Raw genomic sequence first — 25,942 nt, 5'->3', positions numbered from 1 at the left:
TCATTTATACATATGGATAGCATTGAAGTTATCTGTGAAAGTTTAATGAGAAAAGTTTACTGGGGAAGCTAATTGACCCTGACGTCTGAACAATATCATATCATCATACTTTTAATTTACAAAAATCCATACATAACAGCATACACTTTACGAAGATGCAATTATAAAGGCGCAGTAACGAAGTCTCTAAAAATACAATACCCCATCATAACAATATTGCTTCTACCCATGATTTCACCCGGGATTAAAACAATGATTTGAAATATATAAGGGAATTACTTTCATAAAGGATTTTGTTTGTAAACTGTGCTCTATGGCTCTTGGAAATTTTTGGATTGCTGAAGATTTGCAGCAAGCTTATTGCACAGAAGATCTTTTCACATTAACAAAAGGATGGGTCACAGTTTTATGAAGACTATATTTATTTTGGGTGGTATTTTCAGCCTCTCTTGATTTTAGCAGAAGCTTATTCCTCTAAACACAATGGAAGAAGACAAACCAATCCTGAATTATTGCTTCTGAAAATCCCAGCCAAAATACATATAACAAAAGTGGAGTGCAAAAAAATGCACACGCAAACTAAAAGAAAAAATAAATACAACTGGAACATGCAAGTCTATCTATGTACCCATCCAGAATCTGAGCACAGAGTTAAATCAGCCGACCAAATGAAAAGAATATCTATCTATATACACACACATACGTACATATATATATATATACACACACACAGAAAAAGAATGCAAAAAAGAAAAGAAGAAGAATTAGTCCCCGAAAGATTATGAAATCAGACACATGCATAGAAATGAGGATTTGTGTTGTGGGAGCGATAAAGCAGTCTGAAGTCTAGTTTACCTTCACTGTCTGACATGGCGTGCTGGAAGTCGTCCATGATGAAGGCTATATCCCGGTCATAGCCTCGAGCTCGTGATTCTTCCCTCATATGCTGTTGGACTTCGGGCAATGAATGGCTTGATCCAAACTGGTCCCTAGTGTCTGCAGATATAGGGGGCAATGGCCCGGCTGCTGCTCTTGCCATTCCCATTGGCTGACCCACAGGACTTAAGGGACTCTCTTCTTCTGAATTCTGTGCTACTATTGGGATTCGGCCCCTGCTCTGACTTATGGGTAGACTCGTGGGTTTAGTTCTTCCAGAGGGGGCTGCGTGACTGAAGGAAACGTCTAGTGGTTCAGCCTCTTGGGCCTTCAGTCTTAAAGATGAGCTTGAAGAATCTCTTTTTAGCGATAAATCAAGCCCATAGACGGATGACGGTCGGGAAGAAGGTCTGGATCTGCTGCCACTGCTGTAAGATTTGTCAGAATCATCATGCAATGTGGATCTCATTGATGTACTCAGTGCAGCCCCAAGGCTTGTGCCAAGAGAATGTGAGAGAGTTGGCCCCATATACTTCTGCTGGTCTGTGATGTTTTTCCGAAGGCCAAACGTTATGTCATCTTGGAGGAGCCTTGCTCTGGAAGGAGTGCCGCCAAGAGATGATGTGCTTAAAGTCAAGTAGGTTGAGTAATCAAGCTCAAGGTCCCTGCTTTCCTGAATGGGTGAAAATTTAGATAATTTGGGATCAATCAAGGCCTTCTTATGCTTTGACTGCTTCTGGTAAAGAAGGGCGGCTGGAAGTTGTTTGGCAGCTTGCTTCTCCAAGGTAAGCCTGCTTATGCTATATTTCTCAGATTTGGGGAAATGTCTGTAGCTAGTATCTGCATGGTAATACTGTGAAAGGCCTGCCAGGTGATCCAGGCTTTCAGCCCCCCTTCGGAACTCCTGCTTGATCTGATGCTTCAGCAGCTTCAATTCATAAGGGTCTTCCATGGGATCGTCATCAGTTTTCATGTAGCTGTGCAACCGAGAAGAAGTCTGCAGCGGTGCGAGGAAATCTGAGACTTCTTGCACTCTTCGTGCCTCGGTAGTTCGAAGCAGCCGATCGGTTTTGGTCAGATCCTTCTCATGTAGACCATAAGCAGAGCTCAGAGCGGATGTCCCTTTAGTGAGGTCTCCAATATCATCAATCAGCACATAATTACGTGGCGCATGGTGGTCAATATCTGCATAGAAGGAGTCACCAGATATGCTTGAGATGGGACTACTGGCCATGCTGCTCCTCTCATCGAGCCCCATCCTTAAGTCCAAGGTACTGTATTTACTACCCAAATGGGACACGACATATGTGTTGTCAGAAGATGCAGGGGCTATCATGAGAGGCTGGTTGCGAATCACGTCATAGTTCGTTGTTATCTTAGGCTCCAGATATAACGAAGCCTGCCTTGTTTTCTGTGGGATCACCATTAGCTGTGACGAAAGGTAGGAAGGCTGTGGGGTTGGTGGAGGCTGAGCCTGTGGCGTGAAAGACATGGTTGCCACAGTTTGGAATGCTGACTGGGTCTGGTAAGGAGAAACCTGCTGTTGATATAAAGGTTGCTGCTGCTGGTAATGCGATGGCTGGGAGTACTGAGTTGGTGCTTGAGTGGGAAGGGCAGGTGAAGAGTACTGATACTGAGAGTAAGGACTCGTAGGAGTTGCAAACTGCGTTTCTGGTTGGGTTTGTGGGGGGATAAACTGGTCAAATTCTGTTTGGGGCGCAGTCCTTGGTCTTTCCAAGCCATGCTGAGATTCTATTCTCGTGGGCCTGGTGCTGCTAACCTCACTGTCAGACATATAGTCGCGTTCCTCTGCTACACCTTGAAGATAGGCACGCTCCCTCTTTTCTCGTTCTTTTAGCAATGCCTCTTTCCGCCGATTGATGCCCATCTCTAGATACCGAAGTTTTGCATCTATTTCTTTCTCTTCCTCATCTAACTCCGCTTGCTTTTTCCGAAGTTTGGCTGACTCTCTCTCTACCAGATCCAGCTCTCTGTCTATATCCTGGAGGATTTTAGCTCTGGCCATGGTATTGCTTCTACAGATCCTCCGGCGTGAAACTGATCCCACAGTGGTGAAGGCAGATTGTGTCCCTACTGAAACATCTTCTGGAGGTGGGTTGGGTAGAGTCCTCTTGACCTTCTTTTGCATTCCTGATGCTGATACACTTGAAGATCCTTTCGTCTGCGGCATAAGAAAAAACCACAGGATAATTATTTTAGATAAATGGACAAATATGGGCCAGCACAACTTGTGATCTCCCAAGCCAAAAACAACCCATCCAAATGTACTACTAGATGCTTGACTAAACTCATGTTTTGTGGTCCCAAAGAGGCTGCAAAGCAGGACTGTGTACAGTTCTAGCCACCCCAGAGCACAGAGCTGGACAAAGTGTAGAAAAGTACAAAGAAACTGTTCAAAAGGCTGGAGGGAGCATCTTCCCTACAAGGAAAGCCTAAAGCACTTGGGGCTTCTTAGTTTAGAAAATATGATTAAAAGGACACACAACACAAATTTACTAAATGATGCCATTTGCAAAAAGTGAATGGAGACAATTTTTTCTCACTGTCATAACAACAGAAATCAGGGCCATCCATTAGATTCAGGACAGATAAAACCAAGTGCGGTACTTCACCTAACATAAAATTCATGTATGGAACTCATAGCCACAGGATATGATGTTCATCACAGTCTTAATAGAAGACAAATCCATGGCAGATAGATCTATCCATGGTTATAAGCCATGGAACCTGTATGGCTGAGTACCAGTAGCTGAGTGACAGAGGGGTATTGCCTTCATGTCTGTCTGTGGAACTTTCTGGCCACAGTTAGGAACACATTGTTGGGCTGGATATACCTTGTGCCAGGACTGCTCCTATGTAACAGCCAGTTTATGACCGAGTGAAGATGCCCAGGCTCCAGGATGACATCTCCACCATCTGGAGGTGCATGGGGATTCTTGAATCTTGACTGTTTACACACACTAATACCACATCCTGTAGAATTTCATCAGTTTTAATTTATCTGCGCAATCCAGGGACCAAAAAGTCGTAGAGAAAAATGGCCTCCAAATGGTAACTAGTCATTCTGTTTTGGCAGGTCTAACCCTGGTTTAAGGAGCCATTTGGCACCTAGCTTATATTTCTTTCTAACACTGCTTGTATGCTCTCCCCAGGGAGGCTCACCTGGTGCCATCACAGGGCAAAAACTTTACTCTATAACCAGGTCTTTGGCCTTTTAGAAGTGGGTGGGGATGTCTTTAATGTATTTCTCTTTCCTCATGGCTTTAATGTATCTATGTGGGATTTACTGTCCATCTGTTAGGTTGTAAGTCGCTTTGGGTTGCCCTGGGCATGATACAGCAACTGATAAATCTAATAAATAAAGCAATAAAATAAATAAAATAGCTCAGAGCTGGTTCTGGGCTGGAGGGATCTGCAGAGGTTTGCGTCCGTGTGTCCCAGGGGATTGGAGCGCTAACCTCCTGGCAGGTACAGACACAGAGAAAGCGCTCAATGCTCCCGTCTATTTGTCTTTCCTGTTGGTGAGCCTTTGGGAAGTGGTGCCCAACAGCCTGTGCCTCCCTCCTATGTATGCGAAGCAGTTTAGATACCCCAAATGGAGCATTATTTAAATGGTGATGAGCTCTCTTATCTGGGTTAACTAAACTCTAACCCAATTAACTCAGCTGGCTTTCCATATTTTAAACAGTGTATTTAGTTCAATAAAGTATTGTTTTGAGTATTCCATGCTTATTTGGCATCAGCATGGATAATATACTTGCTTAATGATTCAATAATGATTTAACAATCTTGTGAAATTGTAGGGTGATTTTGTGCTACTTAAAACCAACCTTTGGAACTGCTTTGAATTCACCAGTCCAAATCAACATGTATTATTAATGGAAATACATACATTTAGGACCCCTTAACATATATTATTTGCAGTCCTGCTAGAGAGCCAGAATATTGGTTATTTTGTCTTTTCCAGTTTGACAGAACTGTTGATGAGGTCAGGCATCTACCAAATTATAGGAACCAGCCATGTGATAGGAAATGCTAACACGTCCAACTGCTTCTTTTTTGTGTAACAGCAAAGCTTTAAATATGGAACACAGAATAACTCCTAATGCATTTTGGGATCTTTCAAATTGAGTTACTGATTTGATTTTAGCCACCTGTCCAGTGACTTCTTATCTATTGCTCTTCTATTGTCGATCTAGATTTGCATCTGTTAAGGGACTCCTTTAACTACGGTAACTCTTACACCTTCCCTTTTTTCAAAATAGTAATAAAAGAAGCAGGTAAAATAGGGACTCCTGTCATAAAAAAAGGGAACTGACGACAGATGGGGAGCTTAGTGAAAAATTTTCAGCAGAGCCAGAAATAACTATGTCACTTTAGTGAAGAAACGTCTCCCATAGTTGGAAACTTTCAAACCCCAAGAGCTATGACCAGGGTCTTCTACCTCCTAGCCAGATTACACAAAGTGAGCAATTGAGGTCACCCTATTTTATCCAGTACCATCTATGTGGATTCCATCCAAGTATCCTATAAAGCCGGCCTCCCACGTTATATGACAACACAGGCTTCTTTTGAAAACTAAGGGTTGGTTCACATGTGTAATCCTTTTCAATGGAGGCAGTTCACCTATTCAGTTTCCAGGGATCATGAGAAATGAAGTAAGGAACATATGCAAATACATGCTCCTAAGTTTGATCAGGAACCTCCTGGAAAATACCATTCTGTAACTCCCATGAATGTAACAGCAGCACTCAGTGGCGTAGCGTGGGTTGTCAGCACCCGGGGCAAGGCAAGTAATTTGCACCCCCTAACCCATGGATTTGCGCCCCCTAACCCTAACCCCCAGATGTTGCGCCCGGTGCGGCCTTCCCCCCCTGCACCTCCCACGCTACGCCACTGGCAGAACTATGTACTACAGTTCCACAGGAAGATGGACAATACATGCTGGATCAAATAGTAGTAGTAGCAGCAGTAGTAGTAATAATAGTAATATGATGCAATATTACAATAGAAGGCCACAAACATTTGCTTTTTAAAACTTACGACCTTCCAGATGTTGCTGGACTGCACTTCCCGTAACCACTGACCCCTGGTCATGTTGGCTGGGAGCTGGGGGGAGCTGGCAGTCTTTACAGCATTAGGGGGCCACAGGTTAGTTACTGCTGATTTAAAAATTCACCATTTAGGAGAAATATTGATTTGAAGCATTCCTATGAATGTGAAACCCTTTCACAAGCCCCCTTTCCCCAGATGGAAATCTACACCTGAACATTTTTCATTTTCTTTTTCTTTTTACTAGATCCACTACATGCTTATCAAAATATTGTTCAGTAGTTTTTCCTTGTTTAGCTATCTTGTGTCACTGTAGATATTGTGCATTTCAGTAGAAACCTGCCAACGAATGACTGAATTTTTACAAAACAATCAAGACTTGCTCTTGATTCCCCCCCCCCCCATGTACAAGCACAAATTACCAACTGTCTATCAACTTATCCTAGAAAATGTTTTATTTCATGATATTATGCACTGTGAACAACATACCCTTCTGGTGTCACCTGACTCACAATTTATTGTTCATTTCAGGCTATGAATACCGCAATAAATTAATAGGAATAAAGGGAAGATTTGAATAAATTTGCAGGCTACACTTAAAAACTTCATGGTCATTAGTATCTTCTGGTCATTCAGTAAACTGTGTGTTATTACACTCCTGTAGGGTTGTGGAAATATGAGCAATTTCATGGTCACAGGCAGTCACATACAAGCATACAATTTCACCTCTGCCCTGATCTTACCAGGAAGGCAAAGGAGAGCCTTTCTTTCAATCTTGGTCTTCTGCGTCATGTCCTGCCCGTGCTAGATTCCTCCTCCAATGATCTGGACCCCCAAGATACTGGTGGAACTCAGGAAAAGTACAGCACAACAGCTGCAGAAGACCAGGAACCCTCAGGGGAGGCTAGCAAGTGTCCTACCCTACAGAAAGGGAGCCCAATCTCTAAAGCAGAGGCAGAACCACCCCTGAGGCCCCAGGTGAAAGTGTCCCTGACTGGTGCTGGACAGGTTCCAAGGTACGTTGCAATGTTTAGAAATTAATGGCATGCATTATTATTACTGGCTAACACCCCAGAGGACAGGATCACACTTCAAAACGACCTTGACAGATTAGAGAACTGGGCCAAAACAAACAAGATGAATTTTAACAGGGAGAAATGTAAAGTATTGCACCTGGGCAAAAAAAATGAGAGGCACAAATACAAGATGGGTGACACCTGGCTTGAGAGCAGTACACGTGAAAAGGATCTAGGAGTCTTGGTTGACCACAAACTTGACATGAGCCAACAGTGTGACACGACAGCTAAAAAAGCCAATGCAATTTTGGGCTGCATCAATAGGAGTATAGCATCTAGATCAAGGGAAGTAATAGTGCCACTGTATTCTGCTCTGGTCAGACCTCACCTGGAGTACTGTGTCCAGTTCTGGGCACCACAGTTCAAGAAGGACACTGACAAACTGGAACGTGTCCAGAGGAGGGCAACCAAAATGGTCAAAGGCCTGGAAACGATGCCCTATGAGGAACGGCTAAGGGAGCTGGGCATGTTTAGCCTGGAGAAGAGGAGGTTAAGGGGTGATATGATAGCCATGTTCAAACGATATGATAGCCATGTTCAAATATATAAAAGGATGTCACATAGAGGAGGGAGAAAGGTTGTTTTCTGCTGCTACAGAGAAGCGGACACAGAGCAATGGATCCAAACTACAAGAAAGAAGATTCCACCTCAACATTAGGAAGAACTTCCTGACAGTAAGAGCTGTTTGACAGTGGAATTTGCTGCCAAGGAGTGTGGTGGAGTCTCCTTCTTTGGAGGTCTTTAAGCAGAGGCTTGACAACCATATGTCAGGAGTGCTCTGATGGTGTTTCCTGCTTGGCAGGGGGTTGGACTCAATGGCCCTTGTGGTCTCTTCTAACTCTATGATTCTATGATTCTATACTATGAACCACCATCTGATGGCAATCTACACATAAAATAATTACAAGCAGTTAAAAATGCAAAGACAATGGAGACATTTAAAACAAGACTAAAACCCCAACAAAGTGATGACGCTACATCATAGCTTCATATGGAAGCTCACTTGACTGGATCCAATCCTGTGTCAACATCTGTGGAATGCTTAATTTGGAACATCTCCCCTGTTGTGAAAAGCTGTCTGCATGCAAAGGTATTTTGAGATGGAGGTAATTTTTATTATTATTATTATTAAAAAAGTGATTTCACTTCTTGTGCATTCTGAGCAGGCACAGACATGTGTGAAGGCTCTTGAAAGTTTTAATATAGGGACAAATTAAATGTGGTTGTGTGAAAGCAACTGAACGCATGCCCCCCCCAATGTAAACAGTAATTGCAAAGGGTGAGGTGTGCAGCAGGATCAAGATCACAGCAAATGGAGAGGTTCCTGCTTGGCTATGATCAGGGTGAAAATCCCACTGCTATTGGGATTAATGGAGGCTTGCCTCCTGGAACTAGTAGCAGCTAAAGGGGAAGAGTGGGCATTTCATTGAGATCATAGAATGAGGATTGAAAAACTCTCCCTAACTGCTGAGGTCCTGATTCTTCATGCACATGTTAACTGCTTCCAAAGTTGTGTACACACCTTACATTTAAAGCACCCCTCACAGAATCCTGGGAACTGTAGTCTGTCTACCACAGAGCGACAATTCACAGTACTCTTAACAAACTAAGGTTCCCATGATTCTTTGGGGGAGAGAATCATATTTTAAACGTATGGTGCATACGCAGCCACTGCTTTTAGTTTGGTCCTTATTCTGGATTAGTCAAGAAGGGATGTGTTCAAATGTTTTATTGCATGGGTGTCAAGTTGAATAAAATATTGGGGGGGCAAGTAAACCCTGCACTACATAATTGATCACATGACATGGTCACAGACACCATTTGAATGGCAGCCCCTAGGAGTTGGCTCCTATGTTATATTGTTCAGTTTGTATTCACGGCTTTGGCTTTACAAACTGTGTAAAGTTTTCAGGATGGTTAGGAAAACAAATCTAAATAGGGCAATATCCAGCCACAGTGAAGCACACCAAATTCCTGTTTATTTCTTCATTTCAGTGGAAAGGCTCAACTCTTCTACATGGAAATAGATGAGTCCTAAAAATGCTTAACTCTGGTTTGGATTGAGCTTCTAACCTTTAAAAACTAGGGGATGCATAGGGATTTCTGCCCTCTGGTCTGCTACTCCTTGTTCATGCAAAGACTGTTAAAAACTCCCTTTGGGGTATATGTGTGCATCTGTTTGTTTGGGGCAGGAACACTTGGCATGAATCTAAACAGAGACAAACTGATAAAATGTTTGCCATGCTTCCAAACTGGACGTTTCCCAAACAATTATTCCCTCAGAGGATGTTAAGGGCAAAAGTTTGCCCTGTTTCCAAATGGAACAGATGTGCCAACAGATTTTGGCACTTTTCCTAGATACCTTCCCTTGAGACTTGGGTTCCCCAGAAGAGGATTTGCACAGCTACCAACTGAATAATAAAGATTCTTAATTATATTATATGGAGCTTAATCCAAGGCACAATAGATTCTATACCCATAGTTCCTTGTTCTAAGTAAAATGCTGTAATTAGAAAGAATTTTCACTTTTAACATTCACTACAAAGCACTCAATACAGAAAACACTACAAAGAAGCAATATACTCCTATCTTTATTATATTATTGGAACTTGAATTGGCTGATTTCTAGTCATTGCTCAATAAAGTTAACACCCCTGCAAGGGTGAATCAACCCCCAAACATTTGAACTCATTTACTGATGTTTGAAGGTTACATAAAGGCATGCAAAGTGACAGATGAATGCTTGACTTGACATAGGAGCCAACTCCATGGGCCGTGGGTACCTGGGCACCCACAATAATATAATTCTAGAAGCCGGGCACCCACAAAGTCAATGAGAAAAGCCAGCAGGAGGCAGCACTGTCTCCAAGAAAGAAGCAGTTCAGCTCCGCCCTCCGTAGCCAGTGAGTGAGGCACTCTTTTCCAAGCGCGGGGGGTTGCCTCAGACATGGAGGCAGAATCTCTCTGAGTCCAAGCCCCTCCCCACGGAGAAGGAGGAAGAGGAGCCGCTGCCGCAATGCAGACATGTGATGTCACATGTAGCCTGCATGTAGTGCATGTGACGTCCACATTGCGGTGGGCACCCACAATCCTGAGGGCACGTTGGCAGCCCTATGCCATATCAAGATATGTAAACCATGTAAAATCAGGGAAAGGTTGACCACAGCCTCAAATAGCCTCCCTTTCCCAGTATTCCTGCTCCTAGAACAGGCTTCCTCAACCTCAGCCCTTCAGATGTTTTGAGACTACAGTTCCCATCGTCCCTGACCACTGGTCCTGCTAGCTAGGGATCATGGGAGTTGTAGGCCAAAAACATCTGGAGGGCTGAGGTTGAGGAAGCCTGGTTTAGAACAACAGAATGCCACTTAGTTCCAGATGAGCGAGTACCATGTTTTTGGAACTGGCAAAGTGGGTTCAAATCATAGCTGTCAATGTTTCCCTTTTTTTAAGGGAAATTCCCTTATTCCGAATAGGATTCCACGCAAGAAAAGGGAAAAGTTGACAGCTATGGTTCAAATCCAGTATCAGCCCATGTTTTTACATGATGGGCAAGCTTGGGCAAACCAATTTTACTTATACAACTGTAATATATGTAATTTATGTAATATCTAGACAATATGAATCTACTCTCTGACTCACAAGTAGGCTTAGGATGTTTGCTTAAATCTTTAAGTTGTTCACCTAAGGGTGATTGTTTTTATTGACTAATGGTAGAAATAATATTTAAACTAGGAACAATCATTCCACTAGTAATATCCCAAGCTCTTTAGTGTGAAGAGAAAGCAGGGTTCCGAAAACTAAAACAGCTGCTTTTGTATTTTGGGATTAAAATTATGCAAGGAATTGATAAACTTGGGAGGATTTGCTTGATGCAACCAGTTCAAAAATAGTCTCATTGTTTAAAATCCTGTGGCGGAAGCAAATCTATAAGTTACTTCTCAACACTAAAGTTTATCTCAGTTTAAACTGTCAGCAAAAAACATTTCAAAAGTACTTCTCTGAGAGCTGAAGACATAGTAATACAAGGAGACTTATGAACAACTACTTTACAAAAAGCATTTGAAACACAATTTACTTAGGAACACTACTTGGCTGAACTGACAGATCCAGAAATCAGGAAGAATGTTTTGTTTTACTAAGGAATATACAGTTATGGAAGGAAGAATGTTAGGCATTTTGTGGGATCCTACAATGTTCAGACAACACATGGCCGCCATGCTAGGGAATTAGGTCTCCTTTGAAATAAGGTAAGGGACAACGGCAATAGCAGCTGCTGTCACTGGGCAGTGCTGTGGAATCCGTCTGCTACAGCTTACCTGAACTGGGCTGAGGCAGAACAGAGTGGCAATGAGGTCAGGGCACTGCAGATGCACCAGCAGAGCTAATCCAGCTCTACTGTTGGTGTGTCTGCACAGTTTACTTGGAGGGTACTAGGGTGGGGCAGCAGTGAGGCTGGGTCTATGCACAGCTGGAAGAGTCAGACTGTTTCTACCAGTATGTCCATGCAATCTCAAGCTTACTGCCACCCTGCTCTGGCCTGCCCCAGTGTGGTTCAGATAAGTTGTGGCAGTGCCTATGTTGGGAAGGTGGGCTTGTGGGTTTCTTGCCACACCAGCTGCTACTGGGCAACAGTAACATCATTTTGGCACTTGTGAAAACTCACTATTATTGTTATGCTATTCCATGCTGCATCAACAGAAGTATGGTGTCCAGATCAAGGGAAATAACAAAGGTAAAGGGACCCCTGACCATTAGGTCCAGTCGTGGCCGACTCTGGGGTTGCAGCGCTCATCTCGCTTTATTGGCTGAGGGAGCCAGCGTACAGCTTCCGGGTCATGTGGCCAGCATTCTGGCGAACCAGAGCAATGCATGGAAACGCTGTTTACCTTCCTGCCGGAGTGGTACCTATTTATCTACTTGCACTTTGACGTGCTTTCGAACTGCTAGGTTGGCAGGAGCAGGGACTGAGCAACGGGAGCTCACCCCGTCACGGGGATTCGAACCGCTGACCTTCTGATTGGCAAGTCCTAGGCTCTGTGGTTTAACCCACACTTGGAATACTGTGTTCAATTCTGGGCACCACAATTTAAGAAGGATGTTGACAAGCTGGAACGTGTGCAGAGGAGGGCAACCAAGATGATCAAGGGTCTGGAAAGCCTTGTGAGGAACAGCTGAAGGAGCTGGGTATGTTTAGCCTGGAGAATAGGAGATACGATAGCCATCTTCATATCTCAAGGGCTGTCACATGGAAGATGGAGCAAGCTTGTTTTCTGCTGCTCCAGAGGATAGGGCCTGAACTAATGGCTTCAAATTTCAAGAAAGGAGATTCCGACTCAACACCAGGAAGAACTTTCTGACAGTAAGAACTATTCTACAGTGAAATGGACTCCCTTGGTCAGTGGTGGACTCTCCTTCCTTGGAGGTTTTTAAGCAGAGGTTGGATGGCCATCTGTCATGGATGCTTTAGCTGAGATTCCTGCATTGCAGGGGGTTGGACTAGATGATCCTTGGGGTCCCTTCCAAATACAATTCTATGGTTCCAATTTCTTAGCAAATAACCACACTTCCTTGATGGAAGTTATGGATATATGTGCATTCCAAACTACTAGATTTCTGGAAGGAAATATATGAAAACAATTTAAATATGGAGGAAACTAGAAAATTCCCTTTCAACACTGATTCCAATAAACATTGGGATTAACTCTCATTTAAGTATTTCCCATTTTATTTTGAAGCAGCACCATGTTCCACCTTCCTTGCAGTTCCATGTCTAATTAAAAATAAAATAAACACCTCCTATCAGGTTTCAAACATACCAGAGCTTCATTGCCAGTATTGCCCAATTACCATTCACATACATAGATCAAGTTAATGAAGCAGTGCTTATTATAATACATAGGATGTCACTCAAAATGAACTTGTACTCTGAAGAAAGAAGGGGTCTTACCAAGAAACCATCCGTGTACGGGAAATGTGCTCTGGAAGGGTCTTCGGCTGTTGGGCTCAGTGGTTTGGGGTCGGACAAAGAGCGCTGCATCACCTTGGCGGACTTGGGGCTCAGCTGCGGAATCTTGGGGACCTCGGAATGCAGAATCTTCTGAGGACTAAGGTCTTCAGGGTCAGGCTTCTCATAGGGTACAAAGGCCGACTCTATAACTGCAGCCGGAGATACTGGCGAAATGGGAGAATAAAGTACTTTGGGAGATTTGGGAGGGGAAGGGGCTACCTGAAGTGTGGGTTCTGGCCGGAGGTGTGAAGAGTAACCTATTTCTAATGGTGTTGGGCGCTTTTTATCTTTCTGAGGGGAGGTAGCTGTGAGGTATTGGGGGCTTTGGGTGTCTGAATCCGTTTCTGTCTGACACCCCAAACTTCCTCCTTTGTATGTCTTTTCTGGAGCTGAAATGTGTTTTATGATTTCTACCTTTGCATCTAGGTGGGCCCTTGCTGAAGGGGTCCGTATTGTCCCTACTGGCTCTGTTTGTACGGATATCTCTGCCACCGTTTGCACTGCAATACTGGCGACTTGGGGAAACGGCTTAGGCTTGTCTGCCTCAGTGGTACCTTCGTATTTCCCCACACGGGCTTTCCTCCTTGACCTGTTGGTCGGATCCCATTCATCTTGGTCCTCATCGTCTGTCTGAACACTTGTATCCACACTCTTTTTGGTTCTCCTCCTCCTGTCTGCATAGCCCATGTCTGCACCATCCTCATCGTCGGTTTGAACTCCGCTCTCCACTATCTTTTTAAGACACCTAGGCTCTTCTTCCAGAGCTCCGTCAAGTTCCTCGTATGGGCCACGCAACTTTGGCATGGAGCTCCTCTTTTTCAACTGCTTTTCCTCTCTCACATCCACATCTTTAAGAGACATCTCTGAGACAGAGCTTAGCAGGCCAGGCCTGGGAATGTACTGAGTTACACCATCTGACTGAACTGTGTACCAGGCTTGGCTTTGTGGAATTTCGATTCCCAGCACAGCAGAAGCAGTGGTAGTGGCTTCATCACCAGCCCAAAACTGCCCGTTGGGGGCAGCAGCGTACTGGCCTTCAAGGATGACTTGGTCTGTGGTCGTCTGTGGGGAGACAGTTCCAGAAGGTTCGTAATTGTACTGATAGATCTGGTGGATCTTCTGCTCTTCCAAGTGCTGGTGGAGCTGCTGCTGCAGGTGCTGGATTTGTTCAATGTGCAGTTGCTGCTGCGCTAACGTTTCCTGCCTCATCATGAACTGTGCCTGCCTCTCTTCTTCTTGCTGATATAAGAGGTGGTGCTTCATAGAATGCAACTCCTCAAGCTTCTTCTGAACCATGAATTGCTCTTGTTCTCTGAACCGATGAATTTCTTGACGCTCCCACTCAAGCTCCTCTGCAAAACGTTGCTGCTGTAGTTTTTCGAGCTCTAGAAGCTCGCGCTCCAAGTCAAGGTGCTGCTGTTTGCCTTCTTCGGGGGCAAGGAGGTGTGTAGCTTCATCCTCAATTATATCTACAAAAGCTTCTGAAGCTGTAGTGAAAACAGGCATCAAGTTGGTTGGCTCACTAGTAATGGCTTCCATAGGAAGAGGTTGCAACCCTGGGTCAATGTCGATGTCAGTAATTGCACCCTCTTTCTCAGAGGCTACAGTTGTCAAGAAATCATATGATCTTGGAAGTGCCTGGCTATGTTGTAAGTTTGATAATGAGGGCATTGTGTCAACTGTCTGAAGAGCAGATAGGTCTCTAACGGAAGTACTGAAAATAGAACCAGGTTGTGTGGTGATAGCAAATGTGGATGGCACTGGAGTCGCAACGGATGAATAAACAACTCCATTAGATGATCTCAAAACACTTCCAATGCCATAAGGGGATCCTATGGATGGTACTATTCGTGCTTGGGAATACTGAGGTGCACTGATCCCAGTGCCAGAAATTACTTGCCGAGTCTCTGGGTAAGGACCCGTAATCTTGCTTGAGTAATCCATAACTTCACCTGAAATTACAGGGCAGAGTTATAGTCCAGTCTTTCAAAACAAAGCCCTTTTTTTTGCGAGTTCTGCAAGCCATCCCATCAAGATGAGTTAAATGAGCAGAAGAGCAGGGGGCAGCTGCATGCAAATCTTCACTTTAATGCTCTACATTAGCTGTGCAGGAGGGAAGGGAGGGGGGAAGCATTTCCTGAACATGCAGGCACATGCAGGTACCTCTTTGTGCAAAACGATTTATGTAACGAAGCAACAAAAAATAAAAATAAAAATGCATGTATAAATCCCAGCACAGTTTGCCACAATGTCCAACATAAATTTTAATAAAAGGGGGAAGAAAAAATAGAAAATAAAAATCATTCATCCTGAAATGAGATGAGCAACACCATTACCATGTTTCAAAGTAAGATCTGAGGCCTTGTCATACTGACCTGTTGTTACTCTGCCAGAAGTTAAGTCTACTGCTACATCTGTTGCCCCAACTTGGTAATCAAAGGTATTCTTGCTTTTGTACATAAAAAGTCCAGCCTCTGATAAATTGGTATCTGACATAGAAGGTTTCATACCTCCTATTCCTTTATAACCATAGGGCCCTGAGCGGTCATACTGATAGTGATCATCTCTATAACCAAAACGATCTTCAGGTAGTGTTGTGGCGGGTGCTTGAGCTGTACAGCTCCTGCCAAATGGAAGCTTGTAAATAACATCACAACAAACAGCCCTTCTCCCTGCAGTCAAGTCCACAGGTTTTTCATCATCTTCTATTACAGTGGTAACAATTCCTGAAGTTGTTTCATCCACTGTCACCATGGTTCTGTGGGATTTTGTGGTGCTGAGATCAACTACTTCACTCTCGACTGGTTCATGAGTAGTGGAAACGTCCGTCCAACCATTGGTTACACCCACAGGAGGTACACCCACAGGAGGCTTTGTAGTGGCCCATGTGGCTGGAGTACCTAGGGACAAATTTATTGGCACCTCATCTCTGTCTGCAGAGAGTCTCTGGACACCTGTTACTCTAGGTCCAGGCTCAAAATGTTTTGCTGTTGTTAGCTGCAGTGGAGTTGTCATTGCATGTCCCAGATCTACAAGACTTTCTGTACTTGTACTATAGCTTACAGTAGCTGTGCAGGTCACTATTGTAAATGTTTCAGTGACTGGGGCTAAAGAGATACCAGCTGTCGATGCAGCGCTGAGATTTATGATAGCTGGCTGAACAGTGCTTACTGGCCGACCCAAAGTGTCACTTGCCATAATTTGCCTTCTCACATCCGTGGGAGCAGAAGATAGGTCCATGCAGCTACCTGCCCTTTCCACATCCATTTTAGTCAAGGTGCGAAGATCAATGACATCACCAAAGACATGGAATCTCCCGTTCTCTCTATATCTGGGTGGTTCAATGATATGTGCCGGCTCTGGGGGTATGGTTATGGAAACACTATCTAATCCAGCATTTTTGAGCAAAGACACTGTAGTCCTGGCAACCTCTGTTGATATTAATTCTGTTGCTGAACTAGGAGCTATCTCAAAAACTGACCGTGCACTGACAGGAACAGGAGAAACAGATTGCAAAGCTCCTGGGCCATATTTGCTTCGATCACTTATGCTTTGCATTTGCAGAGCAGTCATAGTTGGAGTGAATAATGATTGTGCAATCTGTGGACCCTGTTCTTTAGGGGGAGATCCTGAAGGCCAATTGGTAATTGCCTGACTGGTAATAGACTCTGTGGGAGTGCCAGGCTCAGAGGGCAACGTGATAACAACATAGGTTTCCCCTGAGGATTTGGACAATCTTGGGGAAGACTTATTAGAATGTGGAGACAGCGGGGAAGTAGGGGATGGCAACTTATACTCTGCAGGGGAAGCCAAGTTCAAAGTCATACTGCTGGTGAAAGACAAACCCACTGGTTTTGGCTGTGTTTCTGCTGGTTTGTGAACAGTTGTCGGTAGCTGAGGAACTGCTGGTTTGGGAGCAATAGGGGGTTTTATTATTTCGGCAGGTCTGTGAGTGAACACAAGTCCTGCTGGAATTGAAGCTGGCTTGGGAGGAACAGGAGGGGGTGTCGATGTGTACATTTTTGTGACGGGTGGTCCAGTCATGCTTATAGCAGATGTTGCTTCCACTGTTTTGATGTCACTGGCAGATGGTACTAGGGTGGGAGTTGTGGTCACTGGAGCCTTAGCCAGGGGTTTCTTTTTAGGATAAATAGCTGGTTTGGGCAGAATAGGTGGAGGAGGTGGGGGTGGAGGTGGAGGAGGTGGTGGTGGAGGTGGTGGGGGTGGCTGAGCTGGAGACTCAAGAGAAGAGCTTTTGTAAAATGAAAATGTTTGGGGTGTAACAGGGGGAACTGAAGAAATGGCAGATGGCAACACAGATACAGTAGGCATGACAGAGGAGGATACTGGAGCTGTACATGTAAATTTCTGGTCAGATGCACCATCTGTTAAAGCTTTTCCTGTTATGGTCACAGGAGGTCTTGCCTGTTTGTCTTCATAAAGTCCCTTCATAACATCAAACTTGGCTGCATCTTTTATAGCTTTCTCATCTTGTGGTGGGAACGTTTCTATGGCATCAGAGACAGAAACTAAGGGCTTGGGCTTTGTTTCTACAGAGGCTGTTACAAAGGATTCAGTTTCAGAAAGGGAAACCATAACCTGATCTGCAAGGGTCTCCTTAGCAGCTTCAGAGTACTCTTTTGTGGAACTTATAGGAACTTGGGTCACTGAGCTGGTCCCTTCGGAATCTGGAAACTTGCTAATAGCATCCACTGTTTCTATGTAACCTGAAATCACGCCATCTGGTGAAGAACTACCAGTGGTGTAAACTGAAGATGTGGATGATGTTAGGGAAGACGTATCCGATGGTATAATGGATGTGGCACTTTCTGAGGCCTCTGAGTACATCAATATGGATGTTTCGTGGGAAATTATTTCTTCAATTTCTCGGGTGTAATCTGTGAGATATTCATCCTCTATTTCTTCAGTTGTGAAGTGCTGAGTAATTTTGACATCCGGAATAGGAAGCACCGAAGAGCTTACTGAAAGTATGTCTGAACTGGATGAAATAGTGCTTGACGTCAGGGAGGTGCTTTCTGTTACCTCTCCGGATATGCTCGTTTTTGTATCTGAAACCGTAACCAATTCAGGAGATGGCTGGGTAGGACTGGAGCCTGGAGTCAACTGCATTTGTTGTCGCCTGATAAGTTCCTCATAAGCAGCATCTGCATCCAAGAGCTGTTTTTCGTCACTTGAAGATGGCGCCACACTGTCCAGTACGATTATCTCATGACTTTCTGGCATGATGTAAGAGCTAGACACAATGTCTTCTTGAGGCATACCTGAATGCAAAGACTCTATCCTGTAATAGTCCTTTTGTAAGCTGGTAGACTTTTGCATAGGTTCTCCATATATCTGATCTGGGGGCGCTGATGTTTTTTCTTTCAGTTGGCTAAATTCATCACCCTCTTCTTGCCTTGTCATGAGGCTAGCCTCCATAGCCCCACTATAGGCATCTTCTACTAAAGATTCATATATATAGTCCTCTATTAGCATGCCACCATATAAAGGCTCTTTCTCAAACACTTCGTCTTTTTCATTTACATCTGGAAGTGGCTTGGCTTTGTGGGATGTATGCAGGATTTCTTCATATACCTCTTCAGCACTTCTTAAAGGCTTCTGACCGCTCTCTTCTTTGACAAACCCAACAGGCTGCTCTTCCGTTGGAGAATATAAAGAGACAGCTGTAGGTAATTTGTAAACCTTCTGCACTTCTATTATTTTTTCTGGGCTGATTTCAAAAGCTTCAGGATCTGACTCAATACTTGGGGAATATTCAGAACAGGAAGACCGATGTAGTTCCTCCATTTCTGCTGCCTGACGCAATTCTTCTGTCGGAGAAGCATCCTCAATCGGAGATAGGTTACTTGGTGGTGTCTTTGGTCGTTCTCTTCTTCTCTGGGCTCTGAGCTCATCCTTGTCTTTCTTGGATTTTTTGCTAGAGCTCTTCCTTTGCTGCTGTTGCTGTTGTTGTTGCTGCTGCTCTAATTCACGTTGCTTCTCCTGCTCTTTTAGCAACTCTTCCTCCTCCCGAAGCTCCTCTTCTTCGGAGGAATCTTCAATAGTTGGAAGAAGAGGGCCATGCGTACGATGCCTGGCTTTACGATGCTGCTTACTTTCTCCACCCATTTTTTTGTGGCTGGGACTGCTGTCACTATCTTCATCAAGGGATGACACAGATGTAGGAGATGTACCTGGAGTGAAACTGGAGGCATGCAGACTTGAAGATCCTTCTCCCCTTGACCTATCCTCTGGTGAATCTGTAAGACTCTCCATCTCTAACTCTGGTTCTTCATCAAAATATAGACTTCTCTTTGGTTGTTCAGATTCCTCAGAATATTTATTTGCTATTGTGCTATTAAGTTCTATTGTTTTGAAACGCCGAAGACCTCCTCCCGTTACAGTTATTTCTTCACTTTCTTGACTTTTTGTTTCCCTGTATTTTGGTTCTGGACTTTCATCAAAGGTCTCATCATCATCATCATGCCAGGAATGGCGTCTGCTGGCATCCTCTTCATAGCCTGTGCTACTTTTGCGCGTCATCCTCTTATGTTTTCCAGCTATTGCTTTTTTGCTTTTCACTTCTTCCTTCTTTTGACTCTCACTTGTACAGATTTCTTTCAGCTGGTTTCTCATGAATTCATCATCTTCAGAACCTGACGCATCTTCATCAGCACTCATCTCCATGATCTGTTTTCGAATGAAGTCTTCATCGTCACCTGACCCTGGACTGTCTTCTGGTTTGTATTCATCACTGCTGGAAGACCCAACGCTGGTCCGTCTTTTTCTCCGTGGGACAGGTGAATTCTCACTCTCGCTGCTATCTTCTACAGAGTCATAGCGCTGCCTTCTTGTTGATGTATCTTCTGTCGCTTCTGTCTTCTGCTTGTACCCCTTCCGAGAAGGTACACCTTGCTTACTTACCTCTGCAGAATCTCTTCCATCTTTTTCTTGAATATTTGGTTTTGCCAAATCCTCATCAGAACTGTAAGATTCCTGTGTGCTAGGTGTGGACTTTGCTCTATGTGGCTCTTTTGCCTGCTCACTATAGACACCATAAAGGTCTTTGGTCTTTACAGGCTTCTCTTCAATGAGGGAACTTGCTTGAGCTTCCAAAATGGACAACACAGTGCTTTCTAGCTTAGCAAGATCGGAGGGACTGGTTGGGCTGCTTTCATGTGAAAGGCTTTCTTTTATACAAGTTTCTTTCAAAACATCCTTTTCATCACTTGGAATAAGACTGGGAATTTCTCCAAGTGAACTTGAGATGCCATCAGATGAGTAACCGGTGTCACTTAGACCTTGTGGACTTTTTTGCTGCTGTGAGCTTGATGTGTCTGATTTGTCATCTTCTTTTTCCTGAAATATATATGAGCACACACACATATTAAGATTCAGATTCAGCTAATTAAATAATAGCATCACTCATCCAAAATAATGTTAATATCTATTATGATCATGATAAAAATGGTCAATTAACAGAAAGAGTTTAACAGTTAGGTTAAAGTGCTAAACTAGAAGTGGAGAAATATACTAATTCTCTTATCCAACAATTTTAATGACAAAAATGCCACTTGAAATAAGACTTTTTCAATTAAATGTAATTATGCTCTGTTCAATAATTCAACTGAAATTCATTCTGACAAGCTTTTATGCAATGCAAATAGGGGGAAAATTATTATCAAGAAAATTTGGTGATGAACACAAATTTGGATAGTTTTAAAAGGGGGTTGGACAAATTCATGAAAAGATCATCTATTTTCGACAACCTTGGTGGGAGAATGAAAATTAAATATGGAAGATTTGCTATGATTATAGGCATCTTTCCCCCAAAACCTATTTTACTTATTGTGCTGTTGTTTTTTATAGGCTAGGATTTGGACCCTCGTGATTGCGGGAGAAAACTGATATCCATTGCCCTTGGAGCATTAAAATGATATTTCTCAGCATTTGGGAGGGCGAGGAGTTTGTTTGTTTTTTAGTTCCTCTTACAACATTGTGGAAAATAGAAATGTATGGATTCTAACTGAAGCTTATTCATAGGTTGTGGTATGTAGCCCAAACCCTGTTCACCAAACCCTGAAACCTTTTAGAATACCATGAAGTTCTCCTGTGCTATATCAAAGATCAACCACATGAATCTACAGCACCTCAATGACCAGTTACAGATAATTTAAAGGAAGTCTTTTATCACACTTGACAGTGTTATTAACATCAGAGAGACTCTTCTCTTAATATCTGATAATTTGATAATTTGTAGGAAACAACAGTTTTGAAAGTAAGTATAGGCATGAATGCATGAACTTATTAATGAAGTTGGGCAAGTTTTGTTCATTTCAGTATACACGAACCTACCAAAACCAAATCTGCATGGACCTGCCACCAATTTATGACTTGTTTTAGTCATTCTATGTCAGTAAAAACCATGGTGTGAATTAAAGTTAGTCATTCAAAACAAATTGGGTGCACTTCAGGAAAAGTTAAAGCGCTTTAAATTTCTATTTATTTCAGTTGGAGAGTGAGGCATAAATGCTTGACATTTCTCTCACTGAGATAAATGGAAATTAAAATGCTGAAACTTGCATAGGCTGTGATCACTGTTTCTAGGATCTGGACCCACGTCATTCAATGAAGGAAGAGTTGGGAAGGAAAGTTAAACACTCACTGCTTTCTCCCTCAGTGCTTCCACATGATCAGGCTTTGGCAAAGGTACTGGCTGAGCAGGGATTTCTTCTTTTTGAGATTTCTGAGCTTTAGATATGGTTTCTGGAATAGTCATCACTGAATCCTCTTTTTTTACCTCCTGTTTTACTGTTTCTTTTCGTACCTTGGCTTCTAGTTTTGCTTCAGAAAACTGCTCTTCTCCCACAGCCATGTCTGGTTTATGTTTGGGCTCAGGAAAAGGGGGTTTCTCTTGTGAGGGTAGAGACCTGGTATCACCTTCCAGGGTTTCTGTCAATTGTGTTTGATCGCTACTTGACTTGGAAGAAGCTGGATCCCTCTGAGGTGTTTCTATCAGTTTTCCCTGCTGATGTTCCACACCACCCCTTTGAATCTGCTCAGCAGAGGCTGTCTTCACTATCTCCCCCTGAGATAAAGCTGAGTTTTCTTGCTGAATTTGATCAGCGGATGGAACTTTGGCCAGTTTTGCTTGCTGGAATTTTGGATCGGCTCTTTTAATTGTCTCATCTGTGGGTACTTTTGTCAACTTTTCTTGCTCAAGCTTTGCATCTTCCTTTTGGATTTCCTTCCGGATCTGATCAACAGATGGTATTTTTGCCAACTTCGCTTGCTGGATCTTTGGGTCCTCCTTCCGGATCTGATCAGCAGATGGTGTTTTTGTCAATTTCACTTGTTGGATCTTTGGGTCTTCCTTCCGAATCTGATCAGCAGATGGTGTTTTTGTCAATTTCACTTGCTGGATCTTTGGGTCTTCCTTCCGAATCTGATCAGCAGATGGTGTTTTTGTCAATTTCACTTGCTGGATCTTTGGGTCTTCCTTCCGAATCTGATCAGCAGATGGTGTTTTTGTCAATTTCACTTGTTGGATCTTTGGGTCCTCCTTCCGAATCTGATCAGCAGATGGTGTTTTTGCCAATTTCACTTGCTGGATCCTTAGGTCCTCCTTCCGAATCTGATCAGCAGATGGTGTTTTTGCCAATTTCACTTGCTGGATCCTTGGGTCCTCCTTCCGAATCTGATCAGCAGATGGTGTTTTTGTCAATTTCACTTGCTGGATCTTGGGGTCTTCCTTCTGAATTTGCTCAGCTGATACAGTCTTGCCCAATTTTACCTGCTGAAGCTCTGGGTCTTCCTTCTGAATTTTATCAGATATTTTCCCCAGCTCCTTTGGCTCTTCCCTTTGAATGCCTTCTGAGATCTTATTGGCAGATGGCTTTGTGGTTAGTTTTGGCTCTTCTTTGGGAATTTGATCAGCCAATTTTTCCTTCTGAATTTTTGAATCTTCCTTTGAAGTGCTTTGAACAATTTTATCAGTTGATGCCAATTTTTCTTGTTGAACTTTTGAATCTTCCCTTTGTGTACCTTCCTGGATTTTATCAGATGAAATTGCCTTTGCCAATTTGCCCTGTTGAAGTTTTGAATCTTCCTTCTGAATTCCCATTCCTCCTCTTGGCTTTTCCAGCATTTGAGCTGAAGTCTTCTGCTCAACAGGTTTAGCCTGGTTTTGAGGAACAGTTGATGGCTTGGGTGATGATTTTGAAAGTACAGGAGGTGTTATTTTGTCCATATCCCCAAGCTGTCCTGATAATGCTCTTTGTGTCTGACAGTTTAAGCACAGCCATTCTTGTACCTATAATATAAAAATAGCATTACATTAATAAAGGATATATGCTGTGTTAAAATATCAATATTAAAGCAATGTTAAATATTAAACACCACCCTGACTTTACAAACTTTTGGCTGTGACACTAAATATACAATGGGTTGTATCAAACTAAGTCATACTCGATGTATACATATTAAAATCATTGGTTTAAATTAGTCATGTTTAACTTAAATTGAACGGATTTAAATAGGCCTAATCCAAGTATGAGTTAAACTGCAATCCTAACCCCACTTACCTGGGAGTAAGCACCACTGATTTCAACAGAACTTACTTTTGAGTGGACATGGTTAGGATTGTATCAGTTGGATAAAACCAATAAATATTGTAAATCATTGGAGATATTGTCCACAGAACCATGGCTACCATTTTAGTAGCATAAATTAGGAGTGTCCAGAGATTAAAGAGTTGTAGTTGATTAACTACCTGTATTGAAATGGACTATATAACTGTAAATATATTCACAAAAAGGCAAACTCTTAAACAGAGATCTTTTCAAAGATATTGAAAAAGAGTGAAATAACTTAGGATTTAATAAATTAAAGCACCACTCCTTGTTAGGGCAGGCAAATAAATATTATTTTCATTCTCCTCACTTGGTTTTAAACAAGGGTACCATCAATCTCTGTCCTGCTGATTAAAATTTGCTCCCACTGATTAATCAACTACCAGTTCAACATACAGACTTAAGAGAATTCTTTGCTTAACAGACATGACAAAGAATGCATGCATCATCTGAAAACACCAACGACTGAGCTGTATGAGGAAGTATAGTTCTGAGCAGAAATAAGCTTTTTTTGATTAATTTAATACCTAGAATAAAATCCAACTGCTAATAGATATTCACAAGGCTGACTCTGGCTAAAATAATTAGGGATAAAAGCTCTTTTAAAGAGCATCAGAAAATATAACTCACTGCGTGCTGTGTGTTGTTGTACTGTAGATTTAACTCTTACACACAAAGCACCAAAGTCTGCAATTTCAAAACTAATTTTTGTGGAATGTAATATTTGTAAATTTCAATTTTTCGACAAAGTTAAAGAGAACAGTAATGATTACTTTCTTAAAGTTTTCAATGTTTTTGGGATACATTAAGTCAACAGTCTGAGGAATGACCCAGCCAATTTCTACCTTGTTAGATGTGCAACTTATTTCAATGCAAGAATGAGGCACATCTGTTGCTAAAAAGCTAAGAGGACGTTCAAAAGTCAACAGATGCACATATTTAACTCTCTCCACTGAAATAAGTGGGAGCGAAAAATGCTTAGCTTTGGCTTGATTATGCCCTGATTTCTGTTGTAAGTCTCTACCATGTTATAGCAACATCCATGAATTTTGGGAAGGAAGGAAACCTTTCATAGAATCATAGATAGAATCATAGAATTGTAGAGCTGGGAGGAATTCCAGTGGTCATCTGGCCCAGTGCCATGCAACACCGCCCAAAAAAATCCCTCCTCACAGTTTGCAGCCCTGCTAAGCCAAAAATCTGCAGGACATGGGACAACTTAATGCAATCCTCCTAGGTGATTTTCAGTAGGGACCAGAGAAGGGAATTCCACCAGTTCCTATAGAATATGCATGCCATAAACATCAGAGTCCTCAGAAATGAGCAGTCCTCTAAAGGGATACTGAATAATACTGCCTTTTTAACAGAATCAGAAAATCATAGTGTTGGAAGTCATCTAGTCATCTAGTCTAACCCCTCTGCAATGCAGGATTATTTCACTCAACATGGGACTCAAACCCACGATCCTGAGATTAAGGCTGGATCTATATATAAAAACCGTGATGGGGGGGGGGGAGCTCCCAAGGCAATCTGCCATTGACTTTGGATTCTGCTCTACAGTGCCATCTGTGTCGCATTTTTATAACACATTTTAACGTTATAAATGGACCTGTGTAGCTGAGTCCTAAGAGGCTCATGCTCTACCAACATAGCAAAACTAGAGCTTACATACAATAATTAAGTTGTCTCTTTCTTACTGAAAGCTAGTTTTGTGAAGCTACGAAAGAATGAGAGGAAACGCAAACAGAGTCCCTCTTCAAAGATCGACAGAAAAAGTCCCTCCCCCATTGTTTCCATCTCTTCCTTCCACCTGCAGACTTGAACAAAGGCATTTCTGTAGCAGAATTTATAATCTACTAGGGGTGAGGTGGGGACATGAAGCAAAGTTATAATCCCAATCAGCTCAAAATCCACTTTCCTGAGGCAAAATTCACCTGCCCAATAACATGGCACCTACTCACAACTGTCTCTAAATGAAATCGTACAAGATTTCTTGCACTTGCCCAAACTGCGATTCCAGAAAGCACCAGCTACAAATATAAATGCGTTCTCCCCACCTTTCCAATCAAATTTGCAAAAGGATCCCAACTTCACCATTGGTGTAAGTTGGGGCTGGAGAATAATGTTACCTTTCCCCAGTTAACAGGCTATACAGTGGTACCTCGGGTTACATACGCTTCAGGTTACATACGCTTCAGGTTACAGACCCCGCTAACCCAGAAATAGTGCTTCAGGTTAAGAACTTTGCTTCAGGATGAGAACAGAAATCGTGCAGCGGC

The 25,942-nt window shown here is 42.8% G+C and overlaps 1 protein-coding gene across 6 annotated transcripts in view; it reads right to left on the bottom strand.

The window, feature by feature from the left end:
• PCLO (piccolo presynaptic cytomatrix protein) overlaps positions 1 to 25,942 on the bottom strand; it is a gene marked incomplete at its 5' end in the record, with an annotated part of 247,616 nt that overhangs the window by 91,655 nt on the left and 130,019 nt on the right. For all 6 annotated transcript variants that reach the window (XR_014168472.1, XM_081911645.1, XM_081911646.1 and 3 more), the window contains 4 exons: positions 856 to 3,058; positions 12,973 to 14,984; positions 15,408 to 20,391; positions 21,698 to 23,344. Coding sequence is in view for 5 of the 6 variants with exons in the window: in XM_081911645.1 (XP_081767771.1) it covers positions 856 to 3,058; positions 12,973 to 14,984; positions 15,408 to 20,391; positions 21,698 to 23,344 (10,846 nt within the window). The remainder of the gene's footprint in view (positions 1 to 855; positions 3,059 to 12,972; positions 14,985 to 15,407; positions 20,392 to 21,697; positions 23,345 to 25,942) is intronic.

This window comes from Podarcis melisellensis (genome assembly GCF_964234715.1).
Source record: "Podarcis melisellensis genome assembly, chromosome: 5".
NCBI lineage: Eukaryota > Metazoa > Chordata > Lepidosauria > Squamata > Lacertidae > Podarcis > Podarcis melisellensis.
The sequence above is the reverse complement of the archived record's forward strand: the minus strand, read 5'-3'. Positions and strand labels throughout refer to the sequence as shown.